Consider the following 17,219-nt stretch of genomic DNA (forward strand, 5'->3'; position numbering starts at 1 on the left):
ATATATAGTGAAGATGCCGACGCCAGCATCCTTGCGTGCCCACTCGTGCTTCATGATGCCTACGAAGGCGTCATTGTACTGAAGTGGTTAAGGGGATAAAATGGGGGTAATATTCAAAGTGACACACATTCACTGTTCCTCCTTGATCTTAGCTCATGAAGAGTCATCACTGTCTTCTACCATACATCTCCAGTCAAATGGCAAAGCCAGCATAACAGAACATCCTTACCCAAGAACCAATATATTACAATTTACCTTCCCAATGACCAGAGCAGTAGGCAGGAGACAGATGACCCTTCATCCACCAGTAGCTAAGAGGGAAACAAAGGTGGTGGCTTGCTATCTCCCTTGCATGGAAGAAACCCTTGGTGTATACATATAAAAGATGTATGTTTAAAACTCTAAACAAAAGTTTAAACTTTATGGTTTCATAAAAATAATTTTAAAGAAGAATTATCTTCAATCTTGGAAGCTCGCTGGCTGAGTGGGTTAGGGCATCGTTACTTGTGGTGAAGGTCGAGATGAGGGTGGTTCGAATCCTGCCACCAGCGAAGTTGAACCAAGGGTATGATTAATTAAATTCCATGCTACAAAGCCCTCTGTGAGGGGCACCGTTCTAGCCTCCCGATAGGGGGGTGGGGGAGTGTGTGACGTTAAACCATATCATCATCTTCAATCTCTGTCCTGCCCTCGTAAAATCTCTCCTTCCCCTCTTTGGTGGAACATCTTTGCCAAGGATAGAAACACTGGTTATTGCAGATAAAATACTATTACAAATTTGAGAAATTTGCAGTAGAAATTCTGTCCTAACATCTTCAGACTTTACCATGTAAATCACTGCTAAACCATTACATACTTCACTCCAAGTTTCATCCGTTACAATTACCTTTTTGATACAACTATGTAACAACTTCCATAAAGAGAATGAAACCATGTATACATTCATTCATTTTTATTGCATTTTTAGTTTTTCCACTTTTTTTTTTTAATTTTTGACTATGATAAAGTACGTGTCTGACCATTTGCAAGAGGGAGTCGCTGAGAAACGAGGACAACCCAGATGGTGTTAAGTGTTTTGCATACCTATATTATACAAAACAAATTATCATTGATTTTCCCCATGAGAGGCAATTGAATATACAGCCTTACCATTATAAAGAAAGTCAATAGAGCTAACAAGAATCGAAACGTTATCTTATCTATCGAAGAAGTATTTCATCTTAAAATCAAAGATACTGGATTACACAAGCTAAAAGTAACATGAATCAAAATATCTATTCTGTATTAAATGTAATCAAACAAATGAAATACTTCTAAGTTACGAAAATCAAGACAAAATTCACTTGAACCTGCGTCTTCCACGTTCTTCAGCATTTCAGAAAAACCCATTGCAAAAACCAACCTGGCTGTCTTTTCAAAGTTTTTGTATTGTATAGTATATAAAAGTAGACACTGATCCTATTATATACAGTAAATAGGTACATAATTACAAGACTTCCAATATAAATATATCTATATCCAAACCAAAAAAAAAAAAAAAAAAGTGCGACTGCAGGGTGGATTTATTGAACATAATAAAACCACACTATTTCTGCAGACCTGCTTAGTAACCAAGATGGTCTAATCATCTGTATAATACAGCCATACATACCTTTGCATGAAGAGGGGGAAGGAAAGAGTGGGAGAAGAAAGAAGGAGGCAGGGAGGGAGAGAATTTTGTGTGCGTGTGTTGCTTAATTGTAATATACATGTGAAGAGCTACACAATTTAAGTGCTTATGGTATTAGCTACTTTATGATGGATCTAAATGGAAAACTCTTGATGTCCTCTAGTTTTTTTTTTCAATTTGTTCTTTTGTGTGCATGCATGTGTGCAAGTGTTTTGGTAAAACTTTTTTCTAAGGCTGATTACATTCATGCGGTATCTACTCCAATTGTTAAAAGAAAACCTAAAATCAAACTTATAAAATCCACCCCGCATGTATATAGATGTTATGTATACTATGCACACAATGTGTAGAAGTATATTGTGCATGTGCGTTTATGCACACGTTATGTGTGTATGTACCTGTATGTACCTGTGAGCACACACACATGCATGTCAGCACACGCACTTTGTATGCAGGCATATAATTTATGAATGAACAGCAGTGTCGCAGTAATGTATACAATTCCAACTTTCCTCTTCGAAGGCCGGTTAGAAAAAAGTGCCAAGACCCTCAAACTAAATGGTACAAGCCTATGGTTGGCCAAAAAAAGTTTACAATAAACCAGTCTTCAAGAAGTGGTTTTAATCTATATATTATATACATATGTACATATATATTTATATATATATATATACATATATATATACACATACATTAATATATATACACACATATATACATATATACACATATACATACATGTACACATATATACATAAATGTATATAATATACATGTATACATATATATGTAAAACCATGTATACACATTATATACACATAATGCATACCATTGTTTATAGGTACATGTTGTAATAAGAAATAAAGACCAATAAATCAGCTTAAAGTTATATTCACTTATACATGTGCTTATGCATATATCTTTGGAACATATATGAATATTAAAACTTTGGTATGCCCATATATATATAAAATCTGTATACATCTTCGTACATATAAACCTACAAATATGCATGTATAGATATATGTATAGAATCGTATAAATTCTTATTTTCATAAATACGTTAAATTGATAGAGGAATGAATATAAATTTACATAAATGAACTCGTATGATGAGACAGCAAGGCTGGCTTTTGCTGCATTGTGGTGGTTGTGGTGGCGGTGGTGTGGATACAAGTAGAAGTAGCAGCAAGAGTTACGCAGTGGTGTGGAGATGCAGCATCTACTCGATCTTGTAGAGCAAGTACAGGTGCTCATTGTTGATGGGGGCCAGGGGATGTCCGGGTGGGATGGCCACAAAACCCAAGAACATGAAGGTGCGGATCAGCACAGCTGCTCGGGGAGGAGAACGTGCAGATGAAACTAGGTTATCATAAAGTTTTGAAATGCAGAACAGATCAGAATGGTTGAGATAATTAGCAAGAGTGACAGATGTAGGGTGTATGAGAACTATTTACCCAACTTTCTATAACCTTAATCAAATACTAAAAGCTTTTTCCCTCCCTTACAAGGTAAGTAGTCAAAAAACATACATATACCCTTTACACGGGAGGTAGCCAAAAGACAAAGGCATAGAAACCACTTCCACCCTACTCCACTCCCCTCTATCTTTGTCAAAAAAACAGTCATAAAATCCACTCCCACTCATTCCATCCCCACATACTCCACTCCCATTCACACCACCCCCTCCATACCCTTAATCACATACAGAAACAAAAATTAACACCACTAACCACGGTCGTTGCGGTCTTTCTTGAAGCACACGATGGCGTTGCTGCAACGAAGCACATCTTCAGCATACTCCAGGAGAGCCACAAAGGCCTCCTTGCTCCCATCAGGCAGAGCTCCAAGGGACAGGTAGAGGCAGCGGCCTACCACAACGGTCTCCCAACGAACATTGGTTTGTTCAGCCAGTTGGAACTCAAACGTGAGACGAGCACAGCCACTTTGAGCCGCAGACACCACTTCACTCTCCTTTGACAATGGCATTTGAAAAGAAACAAAATTACACTTCAAGAAGAGAAAAAAGTACTTAAGCATCCTTTCCTTAATGGTAAAATTATGCAATTTACCCTATTTGTACTTAAATGAATGAAATACGGAAAAAAAAAAGTTACAAGTACAGGGATGATGGGAGGGAGGGTGGAGGGGTGTGGAGTGTTTTCAAGGATGGAATGGGTAGGAATGATTTTATGCCTTTTCCTTTTTGGCTACCTCCCTAGTAAGGGGGAAAAAGCCTTGGTATATGTATGTATGTACAAGTACAAGGAAGGATCCATTAATAAATCAGGTCCATGGTTGAAGAGCTGCTGGTGATCAAGTGTTTGGGTTTCTGGAGGGACATGAGGCAGGGATTGGCAGGATGAAGTAGTTCAATATATTGTACACTACAAGAGCAAAGGAAAATGTACTGGGAAAGATATCCAAGGGAAGCTAAAGATTTTTCTTTAAGCAATGCCAAGTCGATTACATTGTGGGACATGAAACAGGTGAGTATGGGATTGTTTGTTCGCTACGGGCTAGTTACAGGTGCTTTTGTCACAGTAAACAATCATAAAACTGCTATACATGATCTTACAATTCACATGTTGGTTGAGACAGTCTGGGGTATTCATAGTTTAAGTATTCATTTTCTTAACTTGTGGAGGAATGATTGAGGTATTGGAGTTTTATTACCCAAGATTTGGTGTAGATTCACTACTAGTGGGATTTGACACAGTAGATTGTTATCGAGGTGTGAAAATCAGACTGTCACTCTTCCACTTATAAAAGGGGAGATGGGCACACTAGGGCAGCCAACCTATGACCATGAACATGCTTCATAAAAATTGCACATTGGATTGCATTAGAAGTCTTTCAAACAATCAAATGCTGCCATCACAGCCTCAATTTCAGGCCCCCTCATATTGGGGATAGAGGAGCCAAAGCATACATCGGTAAGAACCTCTTCATCCCCCTCCCATGCTAGCCCCTCATCAATGCCCACACTACCCAGGTCAAAGTCAATGCCCACACAGTAGCCTAAAAACCAGAGTTCATTCACCCCAATCTCTCCTTCCCATGACCACACCTCCAACATCCACTTGAAAAATTTAGAGCAGACAAGAATTTTCCAATGGGATGTGTCAATCTCATTTATTCCTCTCTTCCTTGTTCAAGACGTCTTACATCGAGTGCCTTCTTTATCCCATTGAGCCACCTTATTCTTAGATTTTTTTTTTTCTATCTCCCTTGTATGGAGGAAAAAGACTTTGGTATATGTATGTCCTTTTCCGTTCTCTCCATCTACTTCCTCCTCATTAATTTATGACCAAACCACCTCAACACTCCCTTATCCACCTGATCTAACAGTTATCCATCCATACCACTTCCTTACTCAAGACTCCTCTTAGATCCAGTGCCCTCCTTATCCATCCAGCCACCTTATTTCCTTTCATGTTCTATCTACTTCTACTTTCCACCTCAGGACTCCCTTATCCACCTGATATGACGGCTGTCCCCTCCACACCACCTTCTGGTCTGACCTCTTCTTTTCTCACTATCCATCCTACAACTTCTAGCCTCTTCCTCTCTGCCTCAATTGAATTCCAAGTCACTATTCCTCACATTGATGAGGGTACAACCGTAAATCCACCAAAGGCCCTTTCACCCTTATAAGGGAGGGAGTCAAAGGCATAAATCCGTTTCCACCCATTTCATCCCCACATACAGTACTCCACTCCTATTCACCCGCCTCTCTCCCTCTTATCTTGGCTCCTCCTGGATGACTGGTACAATCATGTCTACACAAAATCTACCCTTTGCTTTCATTCACAGATTCCTAATGTTCACAGCTTCCAGACATGTATTTTCCTTTTCTAATCTAGGCAGTGCATTACAGCATTGCTACTTGTGGAAGCGGTCAAATTGATGGCAGGTCAAACTCCACCAGCGAGTTGGACCAAGGGCATGGTTCATTCAATTCCACGCTACAAAGTCATACGTAAGGAGTACTGTCTTAGTCTCCTGACAGAGGGAGTTTGCAACATTAAATTGAATTGCCGCCATCACTACTTCAGCTCCATACCCCATCCAGTCCTACACAAAGGTTTACAAAGGATGAGCATGCCAACATGAGACCTTTTGGTCCATAACTAGGTCGGATGCAGGAAAAAAATGAATAAATATATACAAAAGACAGACAATGGGAGTGAGCGGAGAATGGTTGTGTATGGATGATGCTGTGATGTATGGAATGGGGTGGGTGGGTGGGGGATGGGTGTTAGGGAATAAGTGTGAATAATATTTTGATGCACTTAAAGAGATGGAGGGGGGGGGGGGTTGCCGATTAAATGAAGTGGCTTTGCTGTAGATTGCTGTGTCTTGCTGCATTACTTCTAACCCAGGGCAGTTGGAGAGATGCAGGTATGACAAGTCATCCAGGAGGTGCCAAGAAAAGTGGGAGGGAGGGGTGTGAATGGGAGTGGAGTATGTGGGAGATAAATTGGATGAGTGTGGATTTATGCCTTTGAATTTAGATACCTCCCTTGTAAGGGATAAAATGTCCTTGGCATATGCATGTACATACATATACCAAGGGTTTCCCTTCACAAGGGAGGTAGCCAAGATCAAAAGGCATAATTCCACTCCTACTCCACTCCCATTCACTACCCGCCCCTCCCTCTTTTCTTGGTTCCTCCTGGATGATGGGTCACCTCTGCATCTCACCCACTGCCCTGGATCAGAAGTAATGTAACAAGACACCAATAACCTATATACCATCTTCTTCAAACTTTTCATCCTAAAACTGACTTGCCACCATGATCACCCTCTGTGCTTCGTCACCTTGTGCCAGCACATACTCTAAAATAAGCCACCAACTGCTAAAGGGGGATCAGACACACTCTTAAGTCTCCTCATGACCTGCCATTAGTGTACAATGAATACCCAAGTTGTTTCTTGGGGGTTACTAGGCTGGATAGAATGAGAAATGAGGAGGTGAGGAGAACAGGGGTAGAAAGGGGGTTGGGAGATAGGGTTGATGAAAGAGTATTAGGATGGTTTGGACACATGGAAAAGAGTGAAGACATACATACATATACCAAGGCTTTTTCCACCTTACAAGGGAGGTAGCCAAAAAGGAAAAGGCATAAAATCATTTCCACCCATTCCATCCCTGAATACACTCCACACGCCTCCACCCTCCCTCACACCTTAGCACCTCCTGGATGACGGGTCATCCCTGCACCTTGTCCACTGCCCTGGGTCAGAAGCAGCGTCACAATGAATGGTGGGATGAGGAAACAAAGAAGGTTGTAGAGGAGAAGAATCGAGCTTTCACAGATTGGTTACAAAATAGGACGAGGGAGTCATACGAGAGGTACAAAGAAAAGAAAAGAGGAGTAAAGCAAAAGGTAAAGGAGGCAAAGAGGAGAGCAGATGTGAAATGGGGTAAGAGTATGACAAAATTTTGAATAATAAAAAGATGTTTTGGAAAGAAATTAAGAGAGGAAGAGGAGGCGAATCAAGTAGAGAAGAAAAGGTAAAAGGTGCAGATGGAGAGATGATAATGGAAGAGAAGGCAGTAAGGGGAAGATGGGCAGAATATTTTAGGGAAGAGTGAAGAAAGACTAGTAAAAGAGGTATGGAAGGCAGATGTGGAGGGAGTGAACATGAAGGGACAGAAACATGGAACATAAGAGAGTAGGAGTTTGAATGTGTTTGAGATGAGGTGTCTGAGAAGTATGATGGGGGTTACTAGGCTAGATAGAGTGAGAAATGAGGAGGTGAGAAGAAGAATGGGGGTGGAAAGGGAGTTGGGAGATAGGGTTGATGAAAGAGTATTAGGATAGTTTGGACACATGGAAAAAATGAGTGAAGAAAGACTAGTAAAAGAGGTATGGAAGGCAGATGTGGAGGGAGTGAACATGAGGGGACGTCCTAGGATGAGGTGGATGGATGGGGTGAAGGGGGCTTTGGGGAAGAGGGGAATGTCTGTTGAGGAAGGATGGGAGAGAACAGAAGATGGGTGAATGGAGAATGGTTGTATATGGATGATGTTGTGATGCATGAGGTGGAATGGGCAGGGGGATGGGGGGTGAGGTAGTATGTGTGAGCAAAATTTGATGCAGCCCGAAGGGATTTCTCCCCGTCTTCTCCTTTTATGCATGGGGGGACGGAGAGGGGGGGGGGTCGCCAATTTAATGAAGTGGCCTTGCTGTGGATGTGCTGTGTCTTGCGACACTGCTTCTGAGAGGAGAGGATGGGGAGAAATCCCTTCAGGCTGCGTCAACTTTTGCTCACACATACTACCTTACCACCCCCGCCCATTCCACCTCATGCAATCACATCATCCTAATACCTAAATACCTAATCGTACATAATACAGTAAATCCTGATATTTACAGTAATACAGTAAATCCTGATATTTACAGTAATACAGTAAATCCTGATATTTACAGTAATACAGTAAATCCTGATATTTACAGTAATACAGTAAATCCTGATATTTACATATAATATGGCAGTCATTAAACTGCTTACCCCAAATTGTACAATTCTTCAACCTTGTGATCATGGAATATCGAGATCAAAAGTCAAATATGGGTCATATTCATGCACTGTATATTTAATGGGAATTACAACAACGCCAACACAGAATAGGCCTAGCCACAGAAACGAGCTTTTCCAAATGCTGTCACATAAAAGACTGAATACTTAATCTTACACTTCCCCAACCCAGACAACAATGAGGTAGTACAGCGAGACCTCTCATTAACGGACGTTAATTAGCTGTGTTTGCGGTGTTTTCGGCGCTGTTGGTTAGTGCGTGCAATCACTATGCCACCCAAAAACCACTCCAAAACACCGAAAACACAGCTAATTAACGTCCATTAATGAGAGGTCGCACTGTATGTGCGAGCAAATTTTGACGCAGCCCGAAGGGATTCCTCCCCGTCTTCTCCTTTTATGCATGGGGGGACAGAGAGGGGGGTGTCGCCGATTTAATGAAGTGGCCTTGCTATGGATGTGCTGTGCCTTGCAACACTGCCTCTGACCCAGGGCAGTGGACAAGGTGCAGGGATGACCTGTCATCCAGGAGGTGCTAAGATGGGAGCGAGAGTGGAGGGGAGTGGAGTGTATTTAGGCATGGAATGGGTGGGAATGATTTTATGCCTTTCTTTTTGGCTACCTCCCTTGTAAGGGAAAAAAAAGCCTTGGTACATAAATGTGTATGTATAGTTTTAATGGTGGATGGGGACCTGAGTACAGTTATTAGTGTTGTTCTTACTATCGTGTCAAAGTCACATTGTGCCCCCAAACCACAAGTACCGAGGATTTATTGCACAATATAAGCACATCTATAATTTATTCATTTACAGTAAATCTGACACTGCTCAAGACACCAATGACTGATGAGTATCTGCTTACTGCAGTCCTGCAAGAAGGACAACTGAGCTCTCACCTCCATTCACAGGCGCACCATAAGGTGCTGACACTGTCTAAGAACTGCGTCCAGGACCTAATGAACTACACATTTTCACCCAAGGAGAGCCAACAACAGGTAAATTGCTCCCCCCCCTCCCTTCCTACTACTAAAAGCTAGTGGCATAGGAAGTCCCACACCAATAAATAATAATTCTTTCCAGAGATCTGTGGGCAAGTCCAAAGACTGTTGCCAACTGTAGGTTTCCCACCCATCAAAACTTGAGAATCATTATTATTACCCAGTTGAAAAAATCAATAACCCAGATAGACAGACTACAGGAGGAAAACTACTTACCGGTACGGATTTAGTTATGGCGGAAGAAGTACCGGCCACAGGGGGCTCTAAAAGTTTCCCCACACCGCTGCCCTCTGTGCTCATAGTCGACACGTAGGCGGTATGGGGGGCATCAAACCCACCACCGAGGCCCTGCACCCAGGTGAATAGAAAAGTGGCGAATTGGCCCACTAATACTACTCAGCTCCATACTGTGGAAAACAAAACTAACATTAATCCAAGAATTTACATTCACAGACATCATTATATCAAAAACATGTACGAGCATGAATTTAAACATTTTGCTGCCAATGGTGCAACATGTGGCAGAGAATATATTAGCCTCAATTGAGGGGGGGGGAAAGAAGTGAAGAGAGAGGAGAGAGAGAGAGGAAGAGAGAGAGAGAGAGAGAGAGAGAGAGAGAGAGAGAGAGAGAGAGAGAGGAAGAGAGGAGAGAGAGGAGAGAGAGAGGAAGAGAGGAGAGAGAGAGAGAGAGAAAGGGAGCGAGGAGAAGGGAGAGGGGGCAGGAGAGAGAGGGAGAGAAAAGAGTCAATTACTATTCTTTCCTTGATTTAACTGATGCTTCTTTATATTCAATTTCCTACAAATACAAAATTCAGTATTGCAGTCCTGCCATTCCAGGCCACTTACTGTATGCACTCATTCTATAACAACACTTCATGTTTATCTTATCTGACCGCTGATATGCCTAGTAAGGACTGACATCCAAAGGCACTATCAGCAATTTTTTTTTTACATATACTGACAGTTACAAATGCGCACCAACATCAAGGCCTTGGAACTAGATAAAAGATGTATTCTATTTTGAGCAATCATAGTTAGGGAAAAGAACTTTCACATCCACGATTTTTTGGCTTCCAAACTTGTGTGGGACAGAGGCTTGTAGTCGCAGATATGAAGAAAGGTAGCTTTTAGACATTTTAGGTACAAGGAAAGTTGAGGATCAGACTCTCAAATATTCTGTTCTATAAGTGGGACAGACATTCCCCTCTGGCTCAATGCCTCCTCCACCCCATCCATCCACCTTATCCTTGGTTGTCCCTTCAAGTTAACTCCCTCCACCTCTGATCAATCTTTCACCACCCATTCTTTCTTCCCCACCTCTTGTCAATCTTTCACCACCCATTCTTTCTACGTGTCCAAACCATCCCAATATTCTTTCATCAGCTCTGTCATCTCCTTTTCCACTCCCCTCTTCACCTCCTCATTTCCCACTCTATCCAACCTAGTAACCCATACTTAAACATGTTTAAATTTTTCCTTTCTGCCTCTCTTTCATTCCAAGTCTTGGCTCCATACAGTGCCATTGGCACAATCACCCCTTCATACAATCCCCTCTTTGCATCCATTCCCAGTTGCCTATTCCTCAACTTTCTAATCCCCCCAAAGGCATTTACTTGCTTCTATCAATCTACAATTTACCTCCACTCCTCCCTTTTCTGCCACATGTGACCCCAAATACCTAAAGCTATCCACTTTCTCCAGGTTCTCTCCTTTTAGACATACTTCCAACTCACTGCCACCCTCTACCCTTGTACATCTCATCACCCTTGAGCGAGGAAGGGAGAAGGGAGGAGATAGGAATGAATGGAGAGTGACTGTATGGATGATACTGTTGTGCAAGGATAGGGGGTATTTACCTAGTTGCTTATGTGCAAATGATATTTTGATGCAGCTTGAAGGGATTACTCTACACCTCTTTTTCTACACAAGAGAACAGAGGGGGGGGGGATTGCCGATTAAGTGAAAGGACCTTGCTGTGGCTGTACTGTCTTATGGGTACTGCACTGCATTTGACCCAAGACAGTTGGCAGATGCAGGGATGACCAGTCATCCATGAGGAGCAGAGATGGGAAAGGTGTAGGGGGTGAAATAAGTGGGAACAGGATGCCTCTGACTCGGCTACCTCCCTTGTAAGGGGGAAAATTTTTCTCTTTTTATAGATTGATAAGTGGGAAGAAAACATTGCCTAGATATGCTGACAGTGCATTTCACCATAATCTCCAGATTTGCATAATTAAAGATTTCCTTGGGGGAAAGATGCAAGCCATGAGCTTGAATACATTCGTTTATATAACATAGCCTGTAAGAGAGTAGGAGATGGAACCCTACAAATGTTGCTCACTTCCTCTATACTACAACTGGGTAATCACACATAGCTCATTAACAAAATTACAGTATTTCTCTAAGGGAACAAGTATTGACAATGGCTATTATAAATACAGTGTGTTTCCTTGAGGAAATCCAAACTGATGGCATACACATGACCCCAGATGCTTAAAGGTGCCAAATCCCCCAGCCTCTCCTTAATCCCATTTTCAACAAACCACCAGCACCCTAACCCCTTGCATATCTCCACTTTTCCCCACATTCATCTTCAGCTCTCCTCTCCAATACCTTCCCAAACTCTGCCATTATCCTCATCTGCAAACAACCGACTTGCCACCCACTTCCCTCCCAAGTGGCTCTACATCCCAACCTAGCATCTTTCCACCCACATCCTTGATTTGTTATTGAAAGGAACCTACCCTCAAAAAAGGGCAAAAGCAAATGAAAAAATAAAAGATACAATTGATTATGTTCTAAAATTCTATAAACATCTATACTAACAAAACAAGGGCCTTTAGAGCAATATGGTTTATGTGATGTAAATCTTTCACAAGATAATTTGAAGGATAGGAATGGGCTCACACAAACATGAGAAGTAATAGAAGTAATTTTCACTTCATTACACTTCAAAACTATTTTTATAGGACAAGATTTCAAACCCTAAAATATTACAGAATGCAGAATGTAGGTAGGAAGGCAAGTGTTGTTGCCACCTCTATCCTTATGAACTATTGCAATTGGGTTCTTCTGGTTTTACCAGGGCTGAACAGAACTTACAAAAAGTTGTAGAGCTCAACTAAGGCTCAAAGAGAGGAAAGGAGAGAAAAAAAAAAAAAAAAAAAAAGACCCAAAGTTCAATATTCTAAAACCTTCTGATATATCTAACTTTCAGCTATAACGACCAAGCCTTCCCCCCATTAGTCTGATATAATGAGGCTTTACTGTATCTGATAGTAGGGCTGTGTGTCAGCAGTTATGAACTACCTTTGTGGCTTTTTGTCACAGTCCAATGTTTTGCATCGATGGGATGGCTAACCAGGCAATTACCATGAATATTAGGAAATAATTGTAACTATTGTTAACGAGCGAAATTGATGAACGTATTCCTTAAGATGGCATAATGACTACTAACGGGAACTTCATTAACCCAACAACTTTCCACCTTCTCGTACCATTGAGTATGTAGCCATAATGTGGACTCTATACAAAGTTTGACAGCTGGATCATGAAGGCAGAAGTGTTCAATTGTACCTCAAGAAAACTGAAGTGGGAGCAGAGGTGTTCAATTGTACCTCAAGAAAACTGAAGTGGGATAAACTGTTCTATAGAATGCTTAAATCATCAGTTAGACGAGTAGTCAAAACTGGACATAACAAAATCATTGAGAGGAACACATGGAGGCAGATTCTACAGAGGACTTCCAGCAAATATAACCATGTGTCAAAAAGTTTCATTATTCGGTGATCTATGAACCACTTGGCTATTTCCACCACATGACAATTACAGCTTGTAAGACAAGTTTAGGTGACACCTATACCACCAGTGCAATATGCAGCAAAATACATTATATACACTTATTGCCAAACATACAAATTAATCTAGTTTGAATATACAGGGGCATGTTTCTAATTAATTTTCAATGTTGTTGTTCCTAATTTGTATTCAATGTTTAAGATGGAAGGGGTGAGGGAGCAAATCAGGACCACTCAAATTGTACCTGTAGTTTTAATTCATCATAAACTGCTAATAAGAGTGCGATCATTGGGGCAACTTAAGAGTAGAAGTCACGATTTACTCACCCAACTGTATTAGAAATGACAAATGAATGCCAGGCAAACCATTACATTTTTAAACAAAAATGAGCTCAACATTTGTTAAAATGTATTTTTGGGACAGTAGTTCATTTTCTGCATTTAGCAGATGGATATGATCATGGCAAGGACCACAACTGAAGCTTACAATCATTATGAGTTTATAAAAAAAAAAAAAAAAAGTGGAAAGAATCCTTCAATAAAACAACTAGAATTTGTGAAGTATTGTCTTGCCAGCTCACACAGCATTTACAAATTTTTTACATCAATATTACGCCAGATCCAACAACTTTTATTTGTAACATTTCTTGCACAAATTAATATTAACCACTTCAGTACGAGTCAAATTCTCACGGGCAGCATCGGTTGCCATATGTATAATGCATCCCACTATTCCCATTATAAAATATGAGGTTTCAACTGTATTACTTATTCTCATTTACTCTGAGTAATAATAAACACAGAAAACATGGTCAAACCAGTTCACAGAATCTGGGGGTAACAAGTACTACAAAATAATATAATAAAGAGACATATCTTATGATCTTTGTGTACCCACTTGCATCTCATGATGCCTATGTAGGCATCATCATACCAAAGTGAAGTGGTTAAGGTATGGTGAAAAACGCCATTTCTGTTGCATTACCCACTCTTTTTTGTGAAATGCATATTTTTCTCCCTATTCTAACCTAACCTAAAGATGTGTGCAGTGATAGACATACATCTTGCCAGCCATGACACTGCTTCAACGTGTGGGTGGCAGGAAGGTTGTGGGAGTTATTTTCTCATCATCCCTTAATATTAATTTCAGTGAAAAATGTGACTAAGAAAAATTGTTGGAACTGTCATAACATAGATGGTAAAAATATACAAACGACTGTGTGAGCAAAGGCAAGACAAAATGGCGTGTAGCAGAAGGTTGGAGGAATTATTTTGTTCCCATCCATTATTATTAATTTCCACAAGAAATATTAGCCTTGGCGTAATAGATGCAAAAAATATAGGAAATGCTGTGCGAGTGGGAGAGATGAAACTTAAATACCAAACAATGTATCATGTTCTAAAACCACTGTCTTGCAGTTGAGAAGAAACTGAAAACTCTGGAAATCCTGACCAATATCTGGCAATGCTTACTAAATCTAACAACCATGAAAGGTTGTTCTCAAATACAGGATTCCGATTCATTTCTTTTAGTATAAAATCTTACATGCAATGCAAGCCACTAAACAAATGAATTAATCAACAAAAGTAAAGAATATAGATGGATTCACTTGTAAGAATACAATACACTAGGGTTAACTCAAAAAAGCCCAATAAGGGGCTTATTTCCATTGAGACCTATTAAGAACAAGAACAAAAATACAAAATGGTAAATTTTTAGAAGTGCAAACCTGTGACATACTCATAGCAACAGAAAATTTAATATTAATTTTGTAAATTATAATGTATTCCCTACCCCACCTATTCTACACTGCTTTCCTTTTATCAACAACAAATTAATTTTACAAGACGTGTTTCATGTTAACTTCTGTAAAAATGAACTAAAATAATATGTAAACTAAACTATAAATAAATATAACCTATGCCATCCTAAGTGTCCACTTTATACTAGCTAACCTTTCATTCTAGCCTATCCACCCCCAGAAGTATGTAAATGAAAACAGGTAACACTGTAACCATAATTTTTTTTCACAATCATCAATTTTACAACCATATTACTAACAATCTATCCTTTTTGCTTGTGAAGACCATCTTGCATTCATCAGCTACCTTGTATAACTGCAGATTATAGGTTACAACAGTTTTCAAAACTAATACCAAACACCACTAGAAAGAGTACAACGAACAATAGTGAAACATCAAGCAGGACATCACAAGTTACAATAGACACCAGTGATATTTTCTTATCTTGTACACTGGATTAAACAAAAGGTACAACCCACCAAGCTATTGTATAGCTAAATCAAACAATGAAGACAAGATAACAGATCAAACACACTGAACTGTCAATTCTACACTGGCAATATATTAAATACCACATTACTAACACATGAAATTAGTTCTATAAATCGTATATGTAGCAATTCACTATTCTAAAATTAAATGGGTGCACACTGTGATGCCAGCTACCTCTTGCGCTCCGAAATTAAGAAACTGTCACCGAGTTGACAAAACGAAGGAACTTCTCTGGTATTGACCCAATTTCTAGCACTGGTTACTATTTAAAATTCATAACGACTACTGTTCTACGTCGTAATATTCTCCTTACGATGGCAGTAATCTACGACAACCATACACTGTTCCCACACTTGTAAAGGTATGAAACTGCACCGAACCTATGTCTGCGCACCTAAAATATATACTGGCGAGCTTTCAATTCTAGAAAAATTGGCAATAGGTTTCTATCACATTAATGACAGGGAAACTTCTTTACTCAGCACTACTTGGTATGCCAACACTTGGACCACAGTGTATAATATTGAAAAATGTTAACTTGACGCGGCAGAAAAATAAAATAACATGCAAAATATCTGCAAAATAAGGAAGAGAAAATGCCTTTACGTGTCTTGGTAAAGTGCCAAGATGGCCGACTGACGACCGACATATTAAATTGCTTACCTATTCTCACAAACTGATGGCATCGTAGCACTCCCTTCTTGAAGATTAATGTATTCTATAGTTGACAACTCAGAAAAGAGTCTAACGCTCATAACTAATATTTAAAACAACGCTAACAAACCCAATCCTTCTCTAGCTGTGGTTTACGTTGAAGTAGTGACCTTCCACAATCAGCTGGCATGCGCCGTGTAGACTCTGTACTGTAGGCTCGGAAATTCGGAGTCGCTGATACGTTACTGTTTACATCGAAGCCTAAGAACGAGTCTATCTTTTCACAGAAATAGATTTAGCTGATTAATATATTGTGAAAGAGCACATAGTTTGTGATTATATTATTCAATACTTTTATTCAGAAATATATATTTACAAACTATTCAGTAAGGTTTTATCTAGTCTACAACTGGTCACATGACAAGGATAACACGAACTTTATAGTACTTATATGGTAACAAAATAGACGCGGTTAATTCTTAAGAATTGCTGGGTACGCATTATTTCTTGTTTTAGGACTACTTTCATATACCATGAAGTATTCATTTTTCAACACAAACGAACTAATACCTGCACGTTTTGCTTATTCATTTGGTATACCACGCAACATGAAATTAATGGAAAGTAGGCCTACATACGACGATTGTTTATATACATATATATATTTTTGAAGATATAATGCTTCGTGGCTTTATGTATGTAGAGAATATGAATATCGCAGAGTGTTTGAAGCTCACAACTTTTATCTTAATATTTGTTTTAAACATTAGATATTCAGGACAAAATTCAGGTCGGCGCGGTGGTTTTGAATCGAGAGACTACGTAAAACACGTGTGTTTAATATACAATATAGTTGACAGATTATTCCTATGTATTTTTCACCGCCTATAGGTTAATATTAATTACCTGAGATAAAACTGTACGATTTTAATGATCAACCTGTAGTAGAGGGTGGTTTTCTATATATAACTGGTTTCCGTCTGGCGATTTTATTTATCTAACAAATCCCACCTTGTACTGGTTAGGGAAACGTGATATATATATATATATATATATATATATATATATATATATATATATATATATATATATATATATATATATATATATTTCTTCATTTTAAGCAGTAACAAAGTGTGGAATAAAAAAAGTATTGCCCATAGCAACTTAGTAAAAAAAAAAAAAATACTGCTCATAGCTCGATATAATAGTTTGTGTTAACCTGTTTTATTAGTTCATCTATTTATCTGTTTGCTT

At 39.5% G+C, this 17,219-nt stretch overlaps 1 protein-coding gene across 4 annotated transcripts; it reads right to left on the reverse strand.

Annotated features, from left to right (window-relative positions):
* Positions 1–937: 937 nt before the first annotated feature.
* Positions 938–16,183, reverse strand: Oda (Ornithine decarboxylase antizyme). Of its 4 annotated transcripts, none has more exons than XM_076182824.1 (4): positions 15,972–16,183; positions 9,432–9,622; positions 3,403–3,643; positions 938–3,001 (listed from the first exon to the last, which is right to left on the reverse strand). In XM_076182824.1, exons 2-4 carry the CDS (start codon positions 9,513–9,515, stop codon positions 2,892–2,894), a joined length of 435 nt encoding a protein of 144 aa, XP_076038939.1. In that variant the 5' UTR covers positions 9,516–9,622; positions 15,972–16,183; the 3' UTR covers positions 938–2,891. The 4 variants fall into 4 exon arrangements, with proteins under 4 accessions (XP_076038939.1, XP_076038940.1, XP_076038942.1 ...); XM_076182825.1 differs by having other exon boundaries at positions 16,093–16,116; XM_076182827.1 differs by lacking the exon at positions 15,972–16,183 and adding an exon at positions 15,915–15,936.
* Between the last annotated feature and the right edge of the window lie 1,036 nt (positions 16,184–17,219).

This window comes from Oratosquilla oratoria, unplaced genomic scaffold (genome assembly GCF_046742065.1).
Source record: "Oratosquilla oratoria isolate Oo_2021 unplaced genomic scaffold, ASM4674206v1 SCAFFOLD88, whole genome shotgun sequence".
NCBI classification, from domain to species: domain Eukaryota; kingdom Metazoa; phylum Arthropoda; class Malacostraca; order Stomatopoda; family Squillidae; genus Oratosquilla; species Oratosquilla oratoria.